The sequence below is a fragment of the Cenococcum geophilum genome, assembly GCF_001692895.1.
Source record: "Cenococcum geophilum 1.58 unplaced genomic scaffold K441scaffold_81, whole genome shotgun sequence".
In the NCBI taxonomy this organism is placed as follows: domain Eukaryota; kingdom Fungi; phylum Ascomycota; class Dothideomycetes; order Gloniales; family Gloniaceae; genus Cenococcum; species Cenococcum geophilum.
In genome coordinates this window covers 481,315-503,603 of record NW_027137639.1, presented here as the reverse complement: position 1 = coordinate 503,603, position 22,289 = coordinate 481,315, and the positions used below count along the sequence as shown (strand labels likewise).

Below are 22,289 nucleotides of genomic sequence, written 5' to 3'. Positions count from 1 at the left end.
TTAGAGATTAAGTGCTTAGGTCTTCCGGAATAAGAATGCGTAATATAACCACTGCGCTTTTTATACTTTGTCCTGAGATTCCAACTACTGGCCTTAAGTAGTTAATGTTTAACCCGTTATAACCGCTTCTTTTTAATAATATTATCTTATCTCTAGGTCTTCGACGGGACCATATTTTATAGCAGTTGTTAATATACTTTATTACTATTGCTATCCGTAAGCTTTATTTACAAGTAGTTGAATATATTTTTAGCAGTGAGCTAGGTCTTTTTCCTATAATACTAAAGCTTAACCTACTACCTCCTTAAAAGACTGTTCTATAATAGCTAGGTGCAATCTTTTATAATAAGGGTATAATTAAAGGTATATATAGTGTTTATTAGGATATCTGGATCTATAAACTTGGCCTTAAAGAGGATAACAAGTTAGGCCATTTTACCTAGCGCCTTTGGCTCGCCTAGGGCGATTAGAAGACCGTTTAATATATTAGGAGCGTAAAAACTAAGCAGTCTCTTGCCGGTTAAGCTTTTAACTATTGGGATTAGTTGCTTAGGCCACCCGCGTTTTTTCATATCCTTTAAAGTTTTCTCTACCTTATAGTTCGCACTTACTGGAAGAGTCCTCCTGGCACTTACTTAAAGGCTATACTCCTTTATGATATTGGCTACTAGAGCCGGCATGGAATCTTATGAGAGAATGCTAAATTCTATCTTGTTGAGCCATTAATTACATAAGGCTGGATGGCTTAAGTAGTCGTACTCTGGTATGACGTACTTGGTACTAAGGGATGGTTCTAAGGGGTTAATAGCAAGGAAAATAATAGGAAAGAGTTCTATAACGATGCTATTATATAGCTAACTCTATTTTAATTTCTTACGTTAATTAAGCGTATACGATAACAAGTATTTACCTACTCCGCTTGGACCAATTAAGGGTATAATAATAAGGAGTTTCTTAGTATATGTCGGTATCTTTAATAGGTTAAAGCTTTTATGGTTTTACGGCATGCTATCTATTATAGTAATATTGGTCTAATCCGCTGACTGGTTAATCCACTCTCTGTCTGGTTTTATGGGGCTAAATAATTGCGGTATAGGTATGAGATGCTTTATCTTCGATGGCTTTTTATAGATTGGATCGCGACTGCTAAGCTTTAATAATTAATTCTTGCGTTAAGTCTAGTAAATCTGGTGGGTCGACTAAATACCTTTAAGGCAATTAATCTTGCCCTAGAGCATATTAACTGCTGCTATGCCGTTAATATAAAACTATATAAGAACTCCACTTACGATGTTAAAAAGATATTTGGATGGGTTGCGCTTGCTAGTTCGTATATTTCTTAACTACGTGCCATACTAGAGACTTTATTCGGTTAAAGAATTAATTCCAAATATAGTAAAAAGTTAGCACTCGCTGATATATTTAGTCTTGCATACTATCTCTAGGCTGAGGGTTATATACATATCTAAGCAGTTAATAGGAATTATAGTGGTTAATTTAAGTCTACTAATATTCTTGCTAATGGTATGGAGCTTCTTAAAGAAAAAATTTACTTATTTAATCTTTAAAATGTTACTATACCTAATAAGATTATTTCTATTTCGTCTAAAGATAAGGAGTAATCTACTACTACTACTAAGCTATTAGCACTTAAAGATTATATAGAGGCAATTGATGATATATTCTATACTAAGGATAGAGGTTATTAACTGCTTTACTTTAACTTCACTTAACTACTGCACTTTATCCCCTTAACCCCTTAACTACCTATTCAGCTTATTACTTATTACCCCCCCTCCTAACTACTTATTTAGCTTATCGTTAACCACTTCTTCTATAACTACCTAGCAGTGAGCAATCTTTAACTGCCGCCTCTACTCTTGCCTGTACTCCTCCGCCGTAGCTGCTTCTATCTATAGTTAAACGATTACTACCGCTACTCTACTGCTCCCGCCGCTCCTCTAGCGCCACTGCTTAAGTTATAATTAACGACTACCTACTAACTCCTTACTCCTTACAGTCCACCCCTCTAAGTTACTACACGGTTCGTATCTATTATCTCTTATATTATTGTCTTAAGAAAACCGTCTCACTGACTGCTTATAGTAGATTACTTATTATAGTTAGCATTTATAATCCTAGTAGCTTCGCCAGCCGTCCTAATTCCTCCCTCCTTAACATTAACTTTTTTAATATCCTCTGTCTTAACCCGTTTAAGACGTATACTACTAGGTTCCTAAAGTTATAAATCTAACAGCTGTCGCTTTACCTCTACCCTGATAGGCTCCGCGACTGGACCCTACCTAAGGGCGTAGACATAGTGACCCTAAATAATGTTAAAGACTAGTTAATAGGCACCTTTAATACTGTCGCTATAGATAGGTGGGCAGCAGTCGCTTATAGGGGTTAAGTAGACTAGCGGTTAACCTAGGATATAAACCGCGACCTAGCTAACCGCTACCAGCCTCTCTAGTTATATACTATCCGCTTCGGCTCCTTAAGTGAGCTAACTTAAATTAGCAGTAATGAGAGCGGTAAGGATGCCGGTGAACTAATTATAATTAACAGTGACGAGGATGAGAATGATGGTGCTAAGTATAAGGATAGTGCTAGCTAGAAGTAGTTGTAGCGGTCTTAGCAGTTATAACAGCTATAGCAGTCGCAGTAGTTAGAGCAGTCGAATGATAAGGAGCCCCTGCTTTTTAGGAAGAAGTAATGACGTCCGTATGCCTCCTAGTACCCTATTGACCTATCGGATAATAAGGAGCCCACGCCTCTTAGGAAGAGGCAACGACAGCTATATGCCTTCTCCGCAGGTTATACGTCAACTAGTGGGGGTACTTTGACATTAACTGGTTGTGGTGTTCCGGCGTCTTGTAGCGCGGCCTTAAGTATATCCACCCAACTACTACCAGTCTATCCGATAGAGGAACGTTAGACTAATCTTCTTAATATAGCGAGTTATCTAGGTGCTATTGTGATTGGTATTATACGCGGGTTGACTTCTTTAGCGTTCGTTCCACCTTAATATATAGTGATGGCGAGTCTCGATACTTACAATTAACTAAACTGTTAAGTGTAACTACTTAACCTATTTTCTAACAAGTTGCTGCTATACGGCAATACAATACGCATGTTATTAATTTCCTTTAGTAATATCTTAAGACTTAGTTGACTGGTCGGCTGGTTTACTTGTAACTCTAAGAAATAGGTAGCTTGGTTTCTAGATTGGATAAAGCAGTATAATAGTGTACCTCCGCCAATAGACCGACCACCTCCTCCTAACTCCTTAATCTAGCCGCTCTCGCGTAACTCCATAAATCCTTACCCGACTTCTTAAACTCCCTCCCAACGCTCTACTCCTTTAGCTTTAACCCCTTAGATTCCTTCCCGGCGCTTTGCTCCTTATAATTAAACTACTTAAAATCCTCCATCATTAACTCCTCGGGCTTCTCCCCGATTAGTCCGTTAGCCTAAACCTATATTTATAGACATATATAATAATAAGGAGTACATTATATAAGCTACTTAGGAATCGCGTATATAACTAGTGGATTATAGTTTAATAGGTTTATAGTTTTCTTTTTAAGATAAATAAGTAGTAACTTATAGCCTTTGGAATGGTTAAATAAATAGGCTAATTAATTCCTTAACTGCTTTTTAGTTTAATTTAATATAAAAGTTTACTTAGAGATTAACTGCTTATACCCTACTAGTACGTAATAAAGAAATACCAAGCCCTTATTATTTATACCTCCTACATTCCTAAACACATAGCTTTTGGTATTAACGACCGCTTACGCCTATCCCGCCTATTATTTCTTATCTCTTTACTATAGTTTTTTAACACTAGGCCGCTAATATTCTCACTAATAGGTGCTAATATTGACCGCCTATGTGAGATAGAAGCTATACCTTCTAAACCCCGCTATATCTTATTAGCAGTGGAATCTATAGTTATTACCTTTCTTTTCCTGCCTCTATAAGTTCTACTACTAGGAGTTATAGGTGGTTTTAAACTAGGTTCTATACTATTGGTTAGTAAAGTAGTCTGTAAGTCTACCAGTTAAGTCTCTGAGTCCACCAGTTAAGTCTCTAGCACTATTAGTTGAGTTTTTAATACTACCAGTTTAGTCTCTGGTACTACGCTCTTACTACTCTACAATTCTAGTTCCTGCGACTACTTGTATTTAATTTCTCGCTACTGTAACTGGTGTAAAGAACTACTACAACCTTGTTCTGGCGACTGGTTATACTATAGTAGAGGGGATGGCATACTACACTGGTTAAGGGGAGATGAAGTAACTCCTTTAGCTGAAGACGGCACTACCGTTGAGAAAGGGAATTCTGATGCTAAGCTAAATAAGTATATATGGTTCTCTATAAGCTTCTTCTGCTGTAATGTAACTAGTAAAGCAGTCTTATTATTAATCTTAGTTTATCTTTCTATAACCTATACCCTTTATTTATTGGCTGTAAGCTTACTATTACTAGCGCTACTAGTCCTAGGTAACGAGTTACTAGTGCTAAATACCAGTTTCTTAGATTTCCTGGACTCTGACTATTTAGCTAATATACTGTCTATATTCTAGCGAAGGAACTAAACTAGCCGCTCTCCCTAAGCTGTAGCATGCTTCTACTTGTCTAATAGGAAATACTTGCGGAGATCTTTTACAGTTTGTATTGGAAACTTGGCGGCCGAGGTAACCTTATTAAAGGCGCGTATAATTGCCTACTAGTAGTGACCAGGCAAGAAATATGAAGAAGGCATTGAAGTAAATCTCTCTTCTATTAGGACTAACTTATCCGCTTATACTTAATACCACTTAACTAGCCATTAGAGGGTAATACCTTGCTTTAAGCCCAAGTTTGGTTTTTGAAGGGAGATAGGAGTAGTCGGCGCAGTGGTTATAATAAGAAAATTAGGGTTATAACTTATACCGTTACAACAACTCTCTTATGGTGCCTTTGGAGTTTGCGTCTTAGGATCACATTTATCCTCCTAGAGAAACTTAAGTGGGTATTTATGGTAGCAGTTACTGTTCAGCATAGCCCTCCAATAATCGCTTATAGAGTCCCTATTTTTAATCTCCTGCTTTATCTAGGGATAAACTTTATTTTTACTAGTTGACTAGTTAGTAGCTATGCCGTTAAGTTCCTGGTTTGAATAAGGGTACTAGTCTAATAAGTTGCTATTATAATCTAAATTGGACTCGCGACTGCTCCCTTAAGAAAATGATTGCTGTAACCGACTCGCCTGGCGATCGCGTGAGAGTATATTACGTCTATGTTTTGGCTTAGACGTTATTCGACTAGTAACCTCTTCTTTAGTTAACTCCTTTTGGTATTCTAGCCGATTAAGCGCCTAATATAGCATAAAGAATATAGCTACTCCAGTTTTATTGCAAGCCCTTGCTGTACGGCTGAACCTCTACTATAGATCTCTAACGTTATCTGTAATTGGGAAATCCTATTGGGCAACCCTATTAATATTTGGTATATCCATACCCATTTTAAGAGCAGTTATGGCTACTATAATCCGAATATCCAACTGCTTACTGCTGAAGGCATTATATATCCTATCCTGATTATACTTCGCTATATAAGATATATATATCCTAACTATCTAGTTTATAAGACGCGTTAAGTAGCCCTTCTAAATAAGAGACTCCTTAAGGTACTAAGAGACTACCGCGATGCGTCTTCTACCATTAAGAAATATAATCGTTTTTAGGATTTTCTAAGGGGTTAAGCTACCGCCTAAAGACTCGACTATTTGGTTAAGTAAGAAGTGTAACTGCTTATAGCAGTGCATCTTTTCTTTTGGTATCGGAAACACACAAATTATAATATCCGGCCAGTTAATAAACGTGCAAATAATCTCCAATATACCCAGTTTAGTTCCCTCCGGCTAAAACCTACTATATTTTTTTACTACTTACTCTATCTTAATATCTATAATTGCAGAGCAGCTAAAGAAAATAATACTTAATGGGAGAGACCGGCGTAGCTTATAGATTAAGATAAAGTCGCTCCGAAACTCCTTCTACTGGTAGAGCAGATAACACTTATTAATAGCCACCAGTCTAACTTAACACTGGAAGAATAGATCCTATAGGATCTTTTAGAATTTAGGAAATACAGCTTGCTCTAGCCTAAGTAGTATATGGGTATGTATACTATTCTTAATATCCTTAAGTAGTTAAGGGTTCTGGAATTTTGTATCCGCTGATATTAAGTATAGGTTTATACTAGGGTATTAATGAATTAACTTAACCTGTTCTTCCCCTAGCTTACTTAATAGGATAAGCTGTATTATAATCTGGTTAGTTAAGACTAAGAAAGTATGGAATATAATACTTTTACCAAAGCCAGTTTTTGTAATAAGTATGGTATCCCCTATTCTGTAAATCAGTTGGCGGAGCGCCCTAACCTACTAAGTATGGGGATTCTTTCCCCTAAGGAGTCGGTATATAGCACGGGTAAGCATTTCCGTTTAATGCTTAATATTCTGGGGTTTGAAACTATCTAATATGAGCCTCCGGAGCTATAGGATAGTTAAGGTCGGTATATATTTTATTTGGGCAGTATATAACTGGGCCTTAGGAGGAGTTGAAGAGGCTAAAGGAGTTAAAGGGTTATAGCGCAGGTTGCTACGTTGTTGTTAGTAATACTACTTACTTTAAGGTATTGAGAGAGGATTCGCGCACGAGTTAAGGTAAAAAAACGCGTCAAGAAATTTCGACCTGTAATTTTAGAACTTTATATTAGCTAAAACGTATAAATAAGTATATAGATAAATAAAGCGGCCCTTAAAATATAATTAATTACCTTTTATAGTGGTTAACTAGTTAACTGGTGGAGATATATTGCTCTTTAGTAGTGTCGCGTTCTATTGATAAGTCGACCCACCTATGTTTTCGCACTAAAGGCCTTTAGATAGTAAATAAGACGGCGCTTATAATTATAGGGGTTATATAATGCTAACAGGGGTTTAATAAAGCTAGTAGGGGTTTTATATAAAGCTATACTAGTTAAGTACTAGTAAGATTTAGTCTCGTTTGCCGTCTAAGTTACTTACTGAGATAACACTCCCCCTTAAACGGTATTACATCTACCATATTGTTTATTAAAACTCCCTATATACCTAGTATAATTGTAATATAGTCCTCTTGTCTATTACGAAGCGTAGAAGCTGGTTGCAGTAGGTGAGGCAATTAGTGATGCTAGAAGCTTGTAATGTAGCTCGTGAGTTAGATATCTTGTAAGGTAGCTCGTGAGATAGTTTGTGAGGCTGGTATAAGCTAAGCTGTTTATTGGCCTATCTTAAACGTAGAACTTATTAAAATCGGAAGCTGTAAATATAAGTTTTAGAATTACCCCTTGCCTAACCTAATTCTCTTTGTTTATTGCAGAGCCCTGAGGCTAATTGCAGTAGGTGAGGCGCGAAGGCTAGATGCTTAAGCTGCTCCATCTACTATATTTTTATTCTAACGTCACCCTAAAGTGCTTCTTTCGCGTTGTCCTTTAGCAGAATAAAGGCCTATTAAGGTGAGAAATCGGTTAAACTTAATTGGACTAAGGGGCTTAGTAAGGGCGTTAGCTACTATATCCCTGGTGTTAACGAAAGTAAGTTTAATATATTTAGTAGTGACTTTATTACGTATAAAGTGGTATTAGATGTTAATGTGCTTAGTACACTGGTGAAATTTAGGGTTCTAAGCTAATGCTATTAAAGACTTATTATTGCCGTAAATCGTAATAGATTTGGTGGCGTTAAGGACTAAGTCCGCTGCTAAGTTGTCTTTTTATACCTTAACGTCTATATAAGGTTAGTCAATCTATTACAACTTGGTAAGCAGTAACTTTAGCTATAAGGCTTCCTTTGCTGCTTATATTAGGCTTATATATTTAGATTCGGTGGTTAATAGGGTAATAGTTGTCTAGCGCTTAGAGCTTTAGGTAATTAGTCTACCGCTAAGTATAAAGATATATCCGGAGGATGAGCGTTAATTTGTAATATTATCGCCGTAGCTTATATCTAAGTAGCCGACGAGCGTTAAATCTTAGTAGTTGCCGCCGTAGTTTATTCTATAGTCTAGAGTTCCTATAATATATTAGAATATCCGTTTAATTGTAGTAAAATGCTAAGGTCCCGGATTATAGCTAAACTGGCTGACTTATAAAACTATAAAAGTAAGATCTGGTCGGGTCTTGATTATTGCGTATATAAGGAAACCGACCTGCAATTAATAGGTCTTAATATTATCCTTTAAGGCCTGGCCATTAAATGGTTTAAGATGTTAATTTTTTTTATCTATAGGAGTCTTTACCGGATTTAATAAGGGTTTATTGTGCTTATTATTTTAGTAGTGGAAGGTCTAGAGCACGCACTTAAGGTAGCTACGTTGTTGGATTATAATAGTCTTTAGCTTATAATTACGAGTAATGGTCATGCTAAGGTAGTAGCTGATAGGGCCAAGATCTATTATCTTAAATTTGCTGCAGAGTTGTTGTTTAAGAGAGTTAACGGCGGCTCTACTGCCGATGATTTTAATATCGTCTATGTAGACTAATATAATGAGGCTGTTCGCAGAGGTAAAAGGGGAGTTTTTAGTTATAAAAACGCTGTGGTTAGCTTAAAGCTTCTAAAAGCCAAGGCTTATAAGGAAGTTGTAAATAACTTTATACTATATATAAGGTAACTGTTTAAGACCGTAGAGACCTTTAAGGAGGCGGTAGACCTCTTCGGATTTGCTAAAGCCGTAAGGGTGTTTGACATATACGTCCTTAATAATTTAACTATTAAGAAATGCCGTTTTAACGTCTATTTAATTAATTTTAAGATTGTAATAAGTAGCTAGGGTAAATAGCGTGCGGAAGGCTATTAGCTTAACTATTACGGTAAAGGTTTAATTGTAATTAATACCGTACTACTATTTATAGCCTTTAATAACCTAGCGTGCTTTATACCTAAGTATTTCCCCTTTTAGCCCACGCTTAATCTTAAATACCTATTTGCCTTTAAGGACTTTATGTAAAAAGTTTACTAATAAGTATTAGACGGAGCGCCAGGTTTTGTTTTATAGAAAAGATTTAAGTTTATCCTATATAGCTTCTAGCTACTATTTTGCGTGTAGGCCGCTAAGAGCTTCTCTTAAGGTTGCTAGCTTAAGGAGATTGTGTATAGATAACGTATTAAGGAGAATTTGGTTAGGTTGCTAAGCGTGACCCTTATAGATCTTAAAGTAATTGTGCTTGGTAGAGCTAAGTGAGTTAATAGTAATATAGTTTAAAAGGATTTTATTAAGGAGAGCTTCGCTTTTAATGGATTCTTAGAGAGCTTAACTAGCGTAAGTTTTACAGCCGGATCGTTGTGGAGGTGGTTCCGAAATTAAATTCTGAGTTATAGGTTCTGGATCCCGTAACGTAGATTCTTTATATAGTTTTTAAGGAAGTGGTGATGTTAATATAGGATGAGGATAAGACGCAAACTAATAATTCTTCCCCTATGGATTAGTATTGTACTCCCTTTACTACTCGTTCTCCCCTTAGAACGGAATATCTTAAGCTTTAATAGTCTTAAAGATAGTAATATCCTTAACTCTATATACCTACTAAGACTAAGAGTTCTATACTTAGTAGATGGAGTTCTCTTTAAAACCAATAAAAGTGAACTTCTTAGCTCTTAGTCCTAGCTTATTAGACTATATAGGTTTCTTATAATAGTAAACTATAGAGCTAATAGTGCGTAGGTAGTTAAGGCTAGGCTTTAAACTATAGCGCTTCTTATATAGTATAAGATATAAGAGCGGAGCTAAGGGACTTTAGTTGTGTAGATAGGCTGCTATTTAAATAAGTTTAGGCTAGAGGTTTTGTAGTAGATGACTATAGATACGTAGGTAGCGAGCTTTTATAGTAAACGTTTGCTAGTTACGCTTTATAACTCCGTTTTATTTAGGTAAGTTAGCGTAAGAGAATTTAAGCTTAATGCCGTAAGAGGTAAACTAGTTCTTTATAAGCCAGTTATCTAATTTGCCGTTATTAGATTAAACCCTTTTAAGAGGGCCGAGTTACTTTTCTAACTAGGTAATGTAGTTCTTAATAACGTCTTAAACGCTATAAGCCTTTTTTAACCTAAGGAAACGGACCTCCATCTATCTAGTATAGTTGTTAGTAAAAGTAATAGCGTACTTAAAGCCTTTAATGCCGACTGGCGTAAGATAGATAATATTAATATGAACTAGTTCGCCTGTAGCTGTAGTATACTATTAAGGGCCGTAATTGAATGATTTATGCCTTTTTAAAATGGTATAGGTTTTATAGTTAAATAGATTAGTAGGAAGTCCTAGACGTCTTATATCTGCGAAGTTTAGGTAGCTAAGTCTTTTATATTACCGCCGAGAGTTATAATCTAAGCCTATTAGTAAGAGAGTAGTGTATAGATTGTTTAGTTTATTAAGGCGGTAAAGTCCTCTCTATATAAAGAAGTGCGCTAGTTTTATTTTGTTCCTAGTACGTAGAAAGCAGTCTGCGGTATTAATAGTTATCCTATCTCTTTAGTAGGTAGAGCTAGATATAAGGTTAATAAAGAGGTCTAGAATATAGAGCACGTTATAGAGTCTAAGTACGTTATTGCCCTATAGTAGAGATATAACAACGTTAACGTCGCCGTACCTAGTAGCGTAGGTGATGCTAGTGGCGGAGTTGACTTTAATCCTGTATCCTTGAAAGTTCTTAAAAAGCTTACAATCCTTATAAGTATGGTATATTGCTCTGGTGTTAAAATACTATCCATTTGGTTAAGAATCTACTATATTATAAAGCATAAGGATCCTTTTATGGTTACTTAAGAAGTTAATTAGTTAATTGTTGCTTTAGTTAGGTAGAGGAGTTTTATTTTAGGTAAGGCGCCTTTTCTTACTTTTAGGTTTGCTAGTAGATGTCTTTATAGCCCTATAGTTATAAGTCCAGTAATTAGGTAACTTATAAAAATTATACTATTTTTTATTAGGTGTAGCGGCAGGTGCTATATAAGATTAATTTAGGAGTGGCTGAGCGCCTAGTAATATTGCGGACGGCTTATTGTTAACTAGTTAATGAGCTTCCTTATAAAGTTTAAGGCTAAGGAGTTTTGTAATAAGATTGTTAAAAGTAGGAGGCATGTCCTCTTTATAACTAGGCGTAATTTTACTATCGCGGAAGTTCTAATAGTAATTACCTAAGTTATAAAGAAAGATACTAGTTATCTAAGTGTCTGTTACCCTATTTTGTGTAGGCCTAGTATAAGTTAGATTTAAGTAAGGTATTTCCTTAGAAAGTTGCTTTGTCTATTTAGCAGCAGCTTTATATTTGGTGTAATATTCTTTAAGGGAGTTACCTAAATGCGTATTAATAAGCGCCTTAAGTTTAAGGTGGTGAGAGACCTAGCCGACTTTTGTATATAGTCCCTTAAGTATTTCCTAGGCATACTTTACTATTTAGTTTTTAATATATAATTAGAGTTTAAGGCTAACTAATTTGTATATTAACTAGAAGGCTTAAGATTCCCTAAGAGTATATTTTTCTTTATCTTTTAAAGAGGCGTTATCGGCTAAAGTAGTTGTTTTGCTGGTAATATACTTCCAGAGCGCTCTTAAACGAAGCTTATAACGTTTTTTAGTAGACTATAAGAGGTAGTTATTTTGGCCTTTAAGGATAATACTAAGACGTTTCTTATTAGTAGGAGTTTCTAATATAGTGAAAGAGATAATTAGTATATGGGTTAAAAGATAAAGATAAAGTGGTAATAATCCTTTTTAAGGATAAAGACTTTCTAATAGTTATAGCTTATCCGTTTTAGTATAGTCGTTATCTAATTAACTACTAGGAAGAAGGCTGTTAGAAGTTAACGCGAATATAAAGGGGTTACTAAGGCGCTAGTAGTAAGCAAGCCAATAGCGATTTTCCATCCTAGGGATGGAAAATCCTGATTAGTTGGTATAAGTTAGGGTCCGCAGAATATGGCAGAGTTTAGCAGGTAATGCGCCCTAGCGCTGTTACGATTTAGTATTAGTTAACTACTAATAAGTGTCCTTTAAGTTATTGTAATTAATAGGCCTTTTTTAGGGTATATTAGATGCCCTATAGCTTAAAGACTTATAAAGCGGATAGCTTATAAGGTAGGCAGCTCGTAAGGTAGATAGCTTGTAAGGTAGCTTGTGAGGTAAGTTGCTTATAAGGCTGGTAGCTTGTGAGAATAAGGCTTAAGCTTATAAAAGCTAAGGAGCAAGTAATATACGTTAAAAGAAGTTAAGATTTAAACGCGTTTTTTATACTAATTTAAGTCTTAAGGTACAAGGACGCTAGAGGGCGTGTTTAACTTAAAAAACTAATAATAAAAAGGCGTAAATTGCGTTGAGTAGACCGGGCTTATAACCTATTAAACGCGCAGGTTAAGGCAAGCGTGATTGCAGAATATCAAGTGTAAGAAGTGGTTGATTGAACTATCTGAGTAGGAGGTTGAGATAAAAGGTTGACGACAACCGAGTCACGTGATATAATATCGGGTGAAAATAACAGGTTATGTACCCCTAGTCAAGGAATAGAATCCGTTAGTACGACCTCAATCATATATCCTGGGTGATGGACCGAATACAATAATTGTGGCTTTTCTGGGGAAATGGCTTATTGAGGGCGATATGTACTGTACATATCCGTATATCGAAAACTCAAAGGCCTTGGGAATCCAACGAACACATTGTACGAGTAATTCGTCCTGTGAAATGGAAAATCGTCACCCGGTATTTCAGTGACCCGGGAAGCGTTTGTCATACTATCGTGATTTCGACCCTATGCCCACAAAAATTCGTTCTGCACCCTTGTTTTCCCTATTATCTTGGCTCTATCCTTATGGCTGAATTCATAACCCACGAACCTGAATATATTTTCCTCGGGTCTGGTTCGGCGACGACGGGGAGAAGAACCAACCAATCAATGACCCAACCTTTTTACATCTTGATACGAGCCTCGTCAGCCTCGGCCTATGTTTCGAGCTGCTTCTCTGCCTTGCGATGCACCCCCGGAACACTTCTAGACGGAGAAGCTTTGGCCCTACTCAACACTATTGAACATTCAGTTTAAAATTCTTGTTAGATAGTTCATCTTCTGGAAATCTTTACGCATAAAATGGATTCGTCCGAAGAAATTATCAGCCTACCTTCTGGGCACACTGTCTATGACCAGAAGAGTGATATTCCATTCACACACCTTGCAGTTCTGGGACAAGGAAGTTTTGGGTTCGTGGAGAAGGTCGAGCATCCATCTGGTATCTACGCTAGAAAGCAGTTTCGATTGCCCAAATACAACTCCCAGAGATTTATTAGAGACATCGAGTCAGAAGTCAACATCATCAGTAAACTCCGTCACAGACACATTGTTCAAGTCTTAGCAACGTATCACTATAAATGGGAGTTTGGCATAATCATGAGGCCAGTAGCAGATATGAATCTTGAAGAATTCCTCGCGGAAGTCAACCAGAGGAAAGAACAGCAACGAACTCAGAGGTGCAGGCCTATCAAGAGATGGTTTCGGTGTCTAACAGAAGCAATTGCGTACATGCACTCAAAGAAAATGAAGCATAAAGACTTGAAGCCTTCAAACATCCTTGTCTTGGATGAAGAGGTTCTCATTGCGGACTTTGGGATTGCTAAAGATATGGTGGATGAAACGACTACTGCATCCATTGGCACTCCAAGCCATCACGGCACCCCGCTATATCAGGCCCCCGAGGTAGAGGCCAACAACGAACCCAGAGGCCGTGCTGCGGACATCTTTTCATTAGGTTGTGTGTTTCTAGAAATGTTTACCGTGTGGTGTATGCAAGCTGCAAACTCCCTCGATACACTTACGGAGCTACGAAAAGGCCAGGAATACTCTTCGTACGGATCCAATGCCGAGATCATCGTTTGCTGGATAGTACATCTCTGGAGGGAGGCCCCGAAGCTCAATGGTCAAGGCCGTGGCACTGGTTCCAATGCCGGCGGACTACTCCTTGCCGTTATTGCGGCCATGCTGGACATGTGCCCGGAGGAGCGACCAACGGCGGAGGAGCTGGTAAAACTATTCTACAACGCCGGGCCTTGCTGTTCCAGGCAAGCTGCCAATGATTTACGCCCGTGGACGCCATTCAGTTCGAGCTTTCAAATTGCGCCTCTTAAGGCTTTGGCTAAGAAACTTGATGGTAACGCGAACTTTCAGAGTGCGACTGATTGGCCAATAATTCGAGACTCATGGCTGAGACGGAAATATTTAGCGGGAAGATGGCGACCTCGAGAGGAACGCAGACTACCGGGAACAGATTACGATCAAGGTAGCTTTTGGATGAGTGCACTATGTGAACATTCCGACCTTTCCCTTTCTTCGCCAGAGGATAGCCTTCAGAACGACTCTGGGTTGCTGAGCTACAGGAAAGGCCACAGGATGTGGGTTTTAGGTCAGCGTGAGGATGGTTGGTTTGATGCTTATTCTTCGGTTTTAGGCGTCCGTGGTTGGATCTGGAGTAAGAATTTTGTGAGAGCGAACAACTAATTCATAAAATAGGCTTATGGCCTTTATTGTACCAAATAGTATTGCAATCTACATCTTATAAAGACGCACGCTTGTTGGCTGTAAAGTAAAATGTTTATATAAATTAGAACATCTGGCTTAATATATTTTCGGCCTGAGCCCAGTGTGTCCAACAGTCAACCTAGCTGCGAGCTTGAGCAAAATAGCTGACTGACTGCGTCAATTGGATCGCTCGCTGCGCGCTGACTGTTGGATGACGTACGCTGACTGTCAAGCTGTCAGCTAGCTCTCCTAATTAGGAAAGTGTATAGACCTTATAGTGTTTTATTTCAGATTTTTGGCAGTACCTCCCTATATACAAATATTAACATTACCCAATTAAAATTCTGCCCTAATTCGCCTAATATAGTATTTAAATATAGCTAAATTCGTCCTGCACCCGCAGAGGCTTAAAAGGTAGGTAGAATAGTTAATCAGGGTGGGCGAAAATCGTTATCGATTAGATTGATACAATAAGCGATATCATATCATATCGATCGATTTTTTTGATAATCCCCGCTAAATAAGCGAGTAACTATACCTATAGGGAATTCTACTAATATCCTTAGCTTTCTTAATAATTTATACCCTCTTTATTTATACTCTCTTTATTTATACTTCTCCTTATATAAGATACTATAAAATAAAATAAAAATAGTAAAAAAGAGAGGAGACCCAGCAGTTAAATTTTAGTAACTTTTATCTATTCCTTGTTATCCTCCAGTTCTATAACCCGATCCTTACCCTTTAGTGCTCCTACTGCCACCGCTATAGGTTAAGAATTTTTGTCGTATAACAAATATTGAGCCCTATAATCCCGCTACTTGCAATTTCTATAGCACCTACTATAGAACCCTAGGAGACTCCGATATTTAGTAAAGGGGTAAAGGCCTACTAAATAACGCGGAGTTGCTGTACAGGCCTTATAGGGCTAGCGTTAATTAGCTCTCTACCTTATATAAGTAATATAGGTTACTTATAATTATATTTAGTAATCCACGGCTCTAAATTAGAATTGCATTTATATATAAAGGCCTCCCCGTCCGCACCTGCTTCTCTAATACCCCCCCTACCTAAGCCTCTATATTAATCGCCGGTAAAGCTTTTACCCTCTCCTGCTTATCCTAAAAGTAGTTAGTTATATAGGTATATTATACGGAGAGGAGAGTTTACTTATAGTATGGCAATGTTACCGAAGAATCTCTCGTATAGTAGGACGGGAAGTGTACTAGATAATTATATTTCCCGATTCTTAATAAAGGACGACGTTGGTAGGATCTAAACTTATAATCTATTAAGTTTAAAGTTAGTATATATTTACCTACGCTACCTACGCGCCTTTAGTGGTTACCTTTTACCTAAAATTATTTTATTTATATATCTTATGCCCTTCCCTTAGTGTTGTATAATATATCTCTTATATACCTTTCTTCGTACGACTACTATATTTCTTTTAAAATTCTACTCTAGTACTAGCTCTTTATATACTCCGTCTTCTTAAAGTTTTATAATCTAAGCTATATTCTCTCCCATGATACCATACAACGCCCTCCTAAAAATACTCTCTCTAGTTTATTACTTATGGCTAGAATTAAAAGTACCTCTCTTGTAAAGAGTAAAAGCCGCAGCTAGCGCTTTATTTATTATTCTTAAGACCACCACTAAAATAGAGAAACTTTAATTTTGTACGGTACTTTAGAGTAGTAGTTATTATACTTATCCTAGCTTACTGGTCAAGTAACCTTTTTATTTAATTCGTTTATAATTTAATTATACTTATTAAGTTCCTTATACTTATCTTGTAATAGCCTATTATATAATACTATTTAAAGAGAGGTAATAGGCTTCTTTAACTCTTGGTATGTTTCCCAAAGCCGTTAAACCTTTAGAAGTATTATTTTCTACCACTCCTTCTTCTAAAATGTCTTAATATACTTTATATAACGATTTGGGTAAAGAATAAGTGCAGCAGCGTAAAAAGGGGAGTTGTCTGTTCTCTGGTAGTACTTATTAAACTTCGCCTATATATTCTTTACTTAAAGTAAGAGAGCTTTATTTAATTTAAAGAGTGCCTATTATATAATATTAGCTTTAGCTTAAATAAAGTAGCTAGAAGAAGAGTTATATAAGAGAGTTCTCTATATAGTAGTAGATTCTTTGATTAACGTCTGATACGGATCCTATCTAGGCCCACGCAGACTACTCCGTACATAAGGGGAAAGTAATATTAACGGGAAAAACCCCTTGCTATTGGGGGGGAGGAAAAACCCTATGAGCCACCTTAGTAGGATAAAAAACCCCGAATTGCCATGCCTGTACGTAACAGCGGCCCTACGGGCCTACTGCTCGTCCTCCTCCTTAGATGTTTTAAACTCCTTAGGAACTACTGCTTTCTTCTCTAGCTTATCCAAAGCTAGGGTTCACTACGTCCTAGCTAGGCCTTGCCGATCGACTGCTGTATGCTTATAGTTGTGTCCCATATCTTAACTACCCCCTATATACTATCTCCTGTTAACTATTGCTATATACGCCATGCCTCCCCCCCCTAAGGCCTATCGAAGGCGTAAGGGGGATTCATCCGTTCTACCATCCTAATACTAAAAGATAAAAGCGGGATGTGTGTGTGTATCTGGGTATCTTTTGTGCCTAGGCCCTAGTCACTAGGCCCTCTCTAAGGGCACTACTCCGTTGAGAGGAGACAAGGAAAACCGTACGGGGTTATCCGGCTATCGGTTTTAGTAGTATTACGGTAGTACAGCGAGTGACCGCATGCTCCGCGGGCAATTAACCTAGGGGTTGGGAGGGGCCATATATTTGCTCGTTCGTTCGTTCGCGTTTATTTGTTCGTTAATATAAGGTCGTTAATGCCTTCTACTAGGGGTCGGGGGATATTATCAAAAACTGTACATCCATGTTGGATCGTACAGGTGCCCTGGATAGGAGAACAGCGTAGTAGTCGTCGTATTGTAGAGAGCCAACAGTAGTGGTTTTTAAGATCTTACCATCCAAAAATTTTTCACCACCGCCCTTAACGCCCACAACCACCACCAGGTCCTGTCCGCACGCTGTGCGACGTCTCTGCGTTGGCTCTGGATCTGAACTTCGAAGACCAGGTTCGTAGCCGTCACCACGTACAGGTGCAGAGTCCGATTTCGACGGCCAGAGTTCTCTATATATTTAATAAGTACATCCATTATAAAGAGTACTTAATTAAGTGTTATATAATCCCCTTATGTCTCTAATATTGCATGGTGGAATGGCTTTAGAAAGGTATAAATTATATAAAGAAACTTCTAGTCTTACGGCGAGATATAATCCTCCTTAAGTGTATTATAGTTGCTTTTAATATAGTTATTAATTCCTAACTTATACTTAAGTAAGATACTTAGCATTTAATACTAGCTATTCTATCTTATATAATTATTAAGTGGAACCTATCTTCTAACTAAAGTCTTAAACTCCTTTATATGACTTGCTAAGGTATAGAAGTGTACTATAATATTATAAAGCTTACTAAGTAGGCCTATTGCTCGGAAGGCCTATTTCTGCTTAATCTCTTCCTTATAACTTTACTCCTTTCCGTTTATATTATTCCTTTTATATAACTTAATAGCCTTAAGTTTAAGAGTATCTTTAAAGAGGAAGGCCTAGACGGTAAGATTAATAGTATGCCCCTGGCAGCGGATACGTTGTTAGATAGGATTCTAGGTAATATCCTTATTATCGGTAAGATACTTGTGGATCATATAACATAGTGTGTTATTTATTATAGAGTTATTAGTAATAATAGCTCCGAGCTTTTAAAGAATCCTATACTCCTCTAATACTAGAAGGAAAGTAATCTATTGCTCTTCTCCGCTGTAAGTAGCTACTGTATAAAGAGTAAGAAGAGCTTTTATCCGCTTCTCCTAACTATTAATAAAGTAGGCGCAAATTCTAAGGAGAAGGTAGTTATTTAGAGAGGTCTAGATATTAATAGAGAGATAAATGCTTATTAATACTGACTAAACTCGTTTTTGTACGATATCCTTTTATAACTGGAATAACTAATTAATTATCTGGCTAACTTTTAAGTAAGTTATTATAAGATATTTATCTAACGCTTAGTTAAGAGCCTAGTAGAAAATATAGAACTCTGGCTACTTAATAGTCCGGAATAAAAGGTTTTGTATAATAATTAAATTTATAAGAGCCTGGTTAATAACTTCCTTATTAAGGACCTTCTTTAGTATATAAAAATTAAAGTTATCCGTCTTATTTTTGGCTGCTGCTTACTTATAGAGCTCCTTTAACTTCTAACTTACTAATGCTTTTATATGACTTTGTATTGTCTTAACAATAATTCCATATTTTAACTTTAGGTAGTTCCGAAGGTTAGTTGTTGATATTACGCCGTATATATAGTATTTATAGTAGATATATTTCCGTTTCTTTGGGTTATATATTAGCTCTCCTTTATTTAGTTCGCAAGAGTGGTTATAGATTGAAGATCTTTTCTGATTGGCCTGTTTCGTGCTAGAAGTATTAATTGTACTTATAAGAAGGGAGAAGTCTGCTTTAGAAGCCATAGTTTGTATAATACTTTATTAAAAGTAGAGAATTTTTTCTAAGTGGGGTATGCTAAGAAATTATTAAAATAAAAGCGATAAATACCGATAAGCGAAAATCATGATAATTTATCGATCTTATTAGATAAGATTTTATTTTCGCCTACCCTGTAGTCAATGGTAAGGGCTCCGGAGGCTCTATTTCTATATTAAATTTAATTAAATCCGAAGCTCTGTTAAATCTACTTTACCAAGCTAGCTTTTCTGCCTCTGTAGTTGGCTTATAGCCAGTAAGATTAATATTTAAGCTCGTTAACTAAGGTATAGTTAAAGCTTTATTAAAGTTAATATGGTCTATTAAACAGCTTAATAAAAGGCCTTTAATTAACTATTACCCCCAAGATTAATCTACTTTAATTGTATTAGCCGATAGTCTATTACGCTTATTGGTAATAGTCCTTTTAGCTTAACTAAAGGCCCGTTTATATATAAAGCTTATTACTAGTATAAATATATTAAAAGCAATTTTAATAAGTATTAGATAAAGGATTTAACCGATTTTAAGCTACTATTTAAGAGGATTAGAAATAATGTTATTCCGCTTATTACCGTCGTTAGAACAGATCTTAATAAACTTAGGGCCTATATTATAGTGTGGTAGTATAGATCGGTCGCCGCCGAACGGTTATCGCCTAATGTCTTGGCCTTCCTTTCGTGTATGTATAGAGCCTTTAGCTCTATATCCTTACCGAACCACCTACTATAATATATTCTTTTAGTTACCCTTTCCTTTATAGGGGGCTTTGCCCTTTTATATTTTGTATAAAATATATAAGAGGGTACGGGGTCTCTTAGGTAAAAAGTTACGGTGCCGTTAGTTAGTCGGTTAGTTATAATTAGCTAGTAGAAAAGCGGTTAGTAAAAAGAGAAGAAAAGAGTATATTAGAAGAAAAAACTGTATGTCTATTAGGCCTATTAGAGTTGTTAAAGACTCTAGGGCTACGGGTCAATCTGTATATCTATAAAAGGCCTATACTTTTCTAAAACTATATCTAATTTAGATATTAAATCTATGTTACGGAGTAAGTATAAGCGACGATAATATATAACAAAGTAGATATTATTAAGCTATATATATAAACTATATAATAAAGTTAAAACATTACGTAAGGAAAGAAGGTAAAAAAATAGGAAGAAAGGGTATATATTATTAGCTTAGTTACTTAGTTAATATATACATAGAGTAGAATAGGATTTAGGCAGTAGTTCTAGCAGAACTTAGTAGGATTTAGTGGAAGTTAGTGAAATATAGCAGAATATGGCAGATTGCCGTCAGATTGCCGCAAATTGCCGTCTCGTGGTCAGTCTCTAGTTGCTAAGTCGGTGGAAACAGGTAGACGTGTATAAGGTGTCACGGGGGTGTCCCATAACAATCTAGTGGGCTAAATTACCCTACTATATACCTCCTCTACCTAAGTTGTTATCTCCTAACGACCTCTAAAACTCCTTACTCCTCCCTATCTTTAAAACGAAGTTATAGTAAGTAACTGTATATACTCCTTACCCTTATTACAAACCTGAGATAGTATATAAAGAAACTCTATTCTAGTTAAATAAGACCGCTCTTATCCGCCTAGTTAGATAGTATAAAAGGTATTAGACTAACGGCTCTTAGACAATATAGCTCTTTTACGTCCTTCTATTTACTTAGTTCTATTTTATAATTCTTTAGGTAACTCTATATAACTCTATCCTTCTATCCAGGGAGGCCGGGGGCTCCGTAAATATAGGAAAACAGAGTAAGCGCCAAGACACTAGGTTGGGACATTTTCCCCACCACAGAAGTAGGCATAGTGGTTAATTGGGGTAGATATATTGTCAGTGGATAACATTCAATTTTGGTGTGCGCGAATGCCAAGACATTTCGTAGTGTGCAAATACTTATGCACACGAATAAGTACTCCATACTCTTGGTCTTCGCCCCCATCCAAGAACCCACGATCTCATCTCTTCTCAAAAACCTTTCCATAGCCTCCCGATTCCCAAACCGCGCAAATTCCGCGCACTGACCCCATCACCCAAGCCCCCGGAAACTTGGTATGTGTAGATATCTCCTCTCGACTCGCCGCTTCCTTTGCTCTCTTTATCTTCCCTATCTCTTAGAACTGCTGGTTCTGTCGTTTCAACCCTCTCCGCAGGCTTCCGGAGCGAAGCAAGCGCCTTCGCCCGAGCAGAGAGAGACACGTATACGATACGCGTGTCCCGCATAACCCCACATTCGCGCCCGTTGCCACTTAGGTCGAGGTAGCCGCCGACACGGCGGTAGTGTGAGAGGTCGAGCCCGGCTGTCGAGAAAGCAAGGGTAGCGGCTAGGGATTTGTCATTACCTCTGAGGAGAGATGAGTTTTGTATAAATCATCTGCGTAGCCCAGAAGGATCCCGAAGTAGAATGTTAGGATCGTCGGCTCGAATTTCTAGACATAGACAGCGAGTTCGTCGTATGCAGTTTGCCACTATTATACGACGAGAGATTCCCTATCTTTTTAGGGTATGATCGGCGTATTCAGCGAGCTTATGAAGGAACAGTTGTAGAGTACAACAAGAGAAGAGGAAGAGACGGACTAGGAAGAGAGGAGGAAGAGAAGTATAGCTCGCATCATTATATCTATGAGGCACAAAATTACAATTCGCAAGAGGTAGAACATCTTCGAAAACTCTCCTTGTCTACCTCTACTCAGCATCCTAATGCTTCTTTATATACCTCTGGTTTTCTAACACGTCGGGTTATCATCCCGAACATCCGCACTGGAATAAACTCGGCCGCTTACTCCCCTCTCGTCTCAACCCGTACAGTGGTCACAACACGCCATGGAGCAATCTGCAAGTCATCATATCCAGTACGGCCCGGACACAATTACCCGTTACATGCGGAAAAATATGGCAAGGGTGGGTGAGCATCCGTATCTGGGTGTGCGGGAGAACCGGAGCCTTGGAATCGGGCTCATTGGAAAGGATTGGGGGAGGGTGCGGAACGCGGAAGATGGGGATAGGAGATAAAAATAAGCATGTTTGGGGATGTGAGAATGCGATTATATATATGGGTATCTGTGTACGCTTGCTAATGAAATGGCTCGACATCTTCTTACTCTCTAACGT

At 37.4% G+C, this 22,289-nt stretch overlaps 2 protein-coding genes across 2 annotated transcripts; one reads left to right on the top strand and one right to left on the bottom strand.

Moving 5' to 3' along the window:
- Window positions 1-6,259: 6,259 nt before the first annotated feature.
- Window positions 6,260-6,433, bottom strand: K441DRAFT_592926 (uncharacterized protein; the record flags this gene model as incomplete). The annotated part of the gene is made up of 1 exon (XM_067644906.1): window positions 6,260-6,433. A coding segment is annotated over one exon (174 nt), but the record flags the coding sequence as incomplete, so codon positions are not given.
- Window positions 6,434-13,167: 6,734 nt separating this feature from the next.
- On the top strand, window positions 13,168-13,848 carry K441DRAFT_592793 (kinase-like protein; the record flags this gene model as incomplete). Its single annotated transcript, XM_067644899.1, has 1 exon — window positions 13,168-13,848. A coding segment is annotated over one exon (681 nt), but the record flags the coding sequence as incomplete, so codon positions are not given.
- Window positions 13,849-22,289: the final 8,441 nt, after the last annotated feature.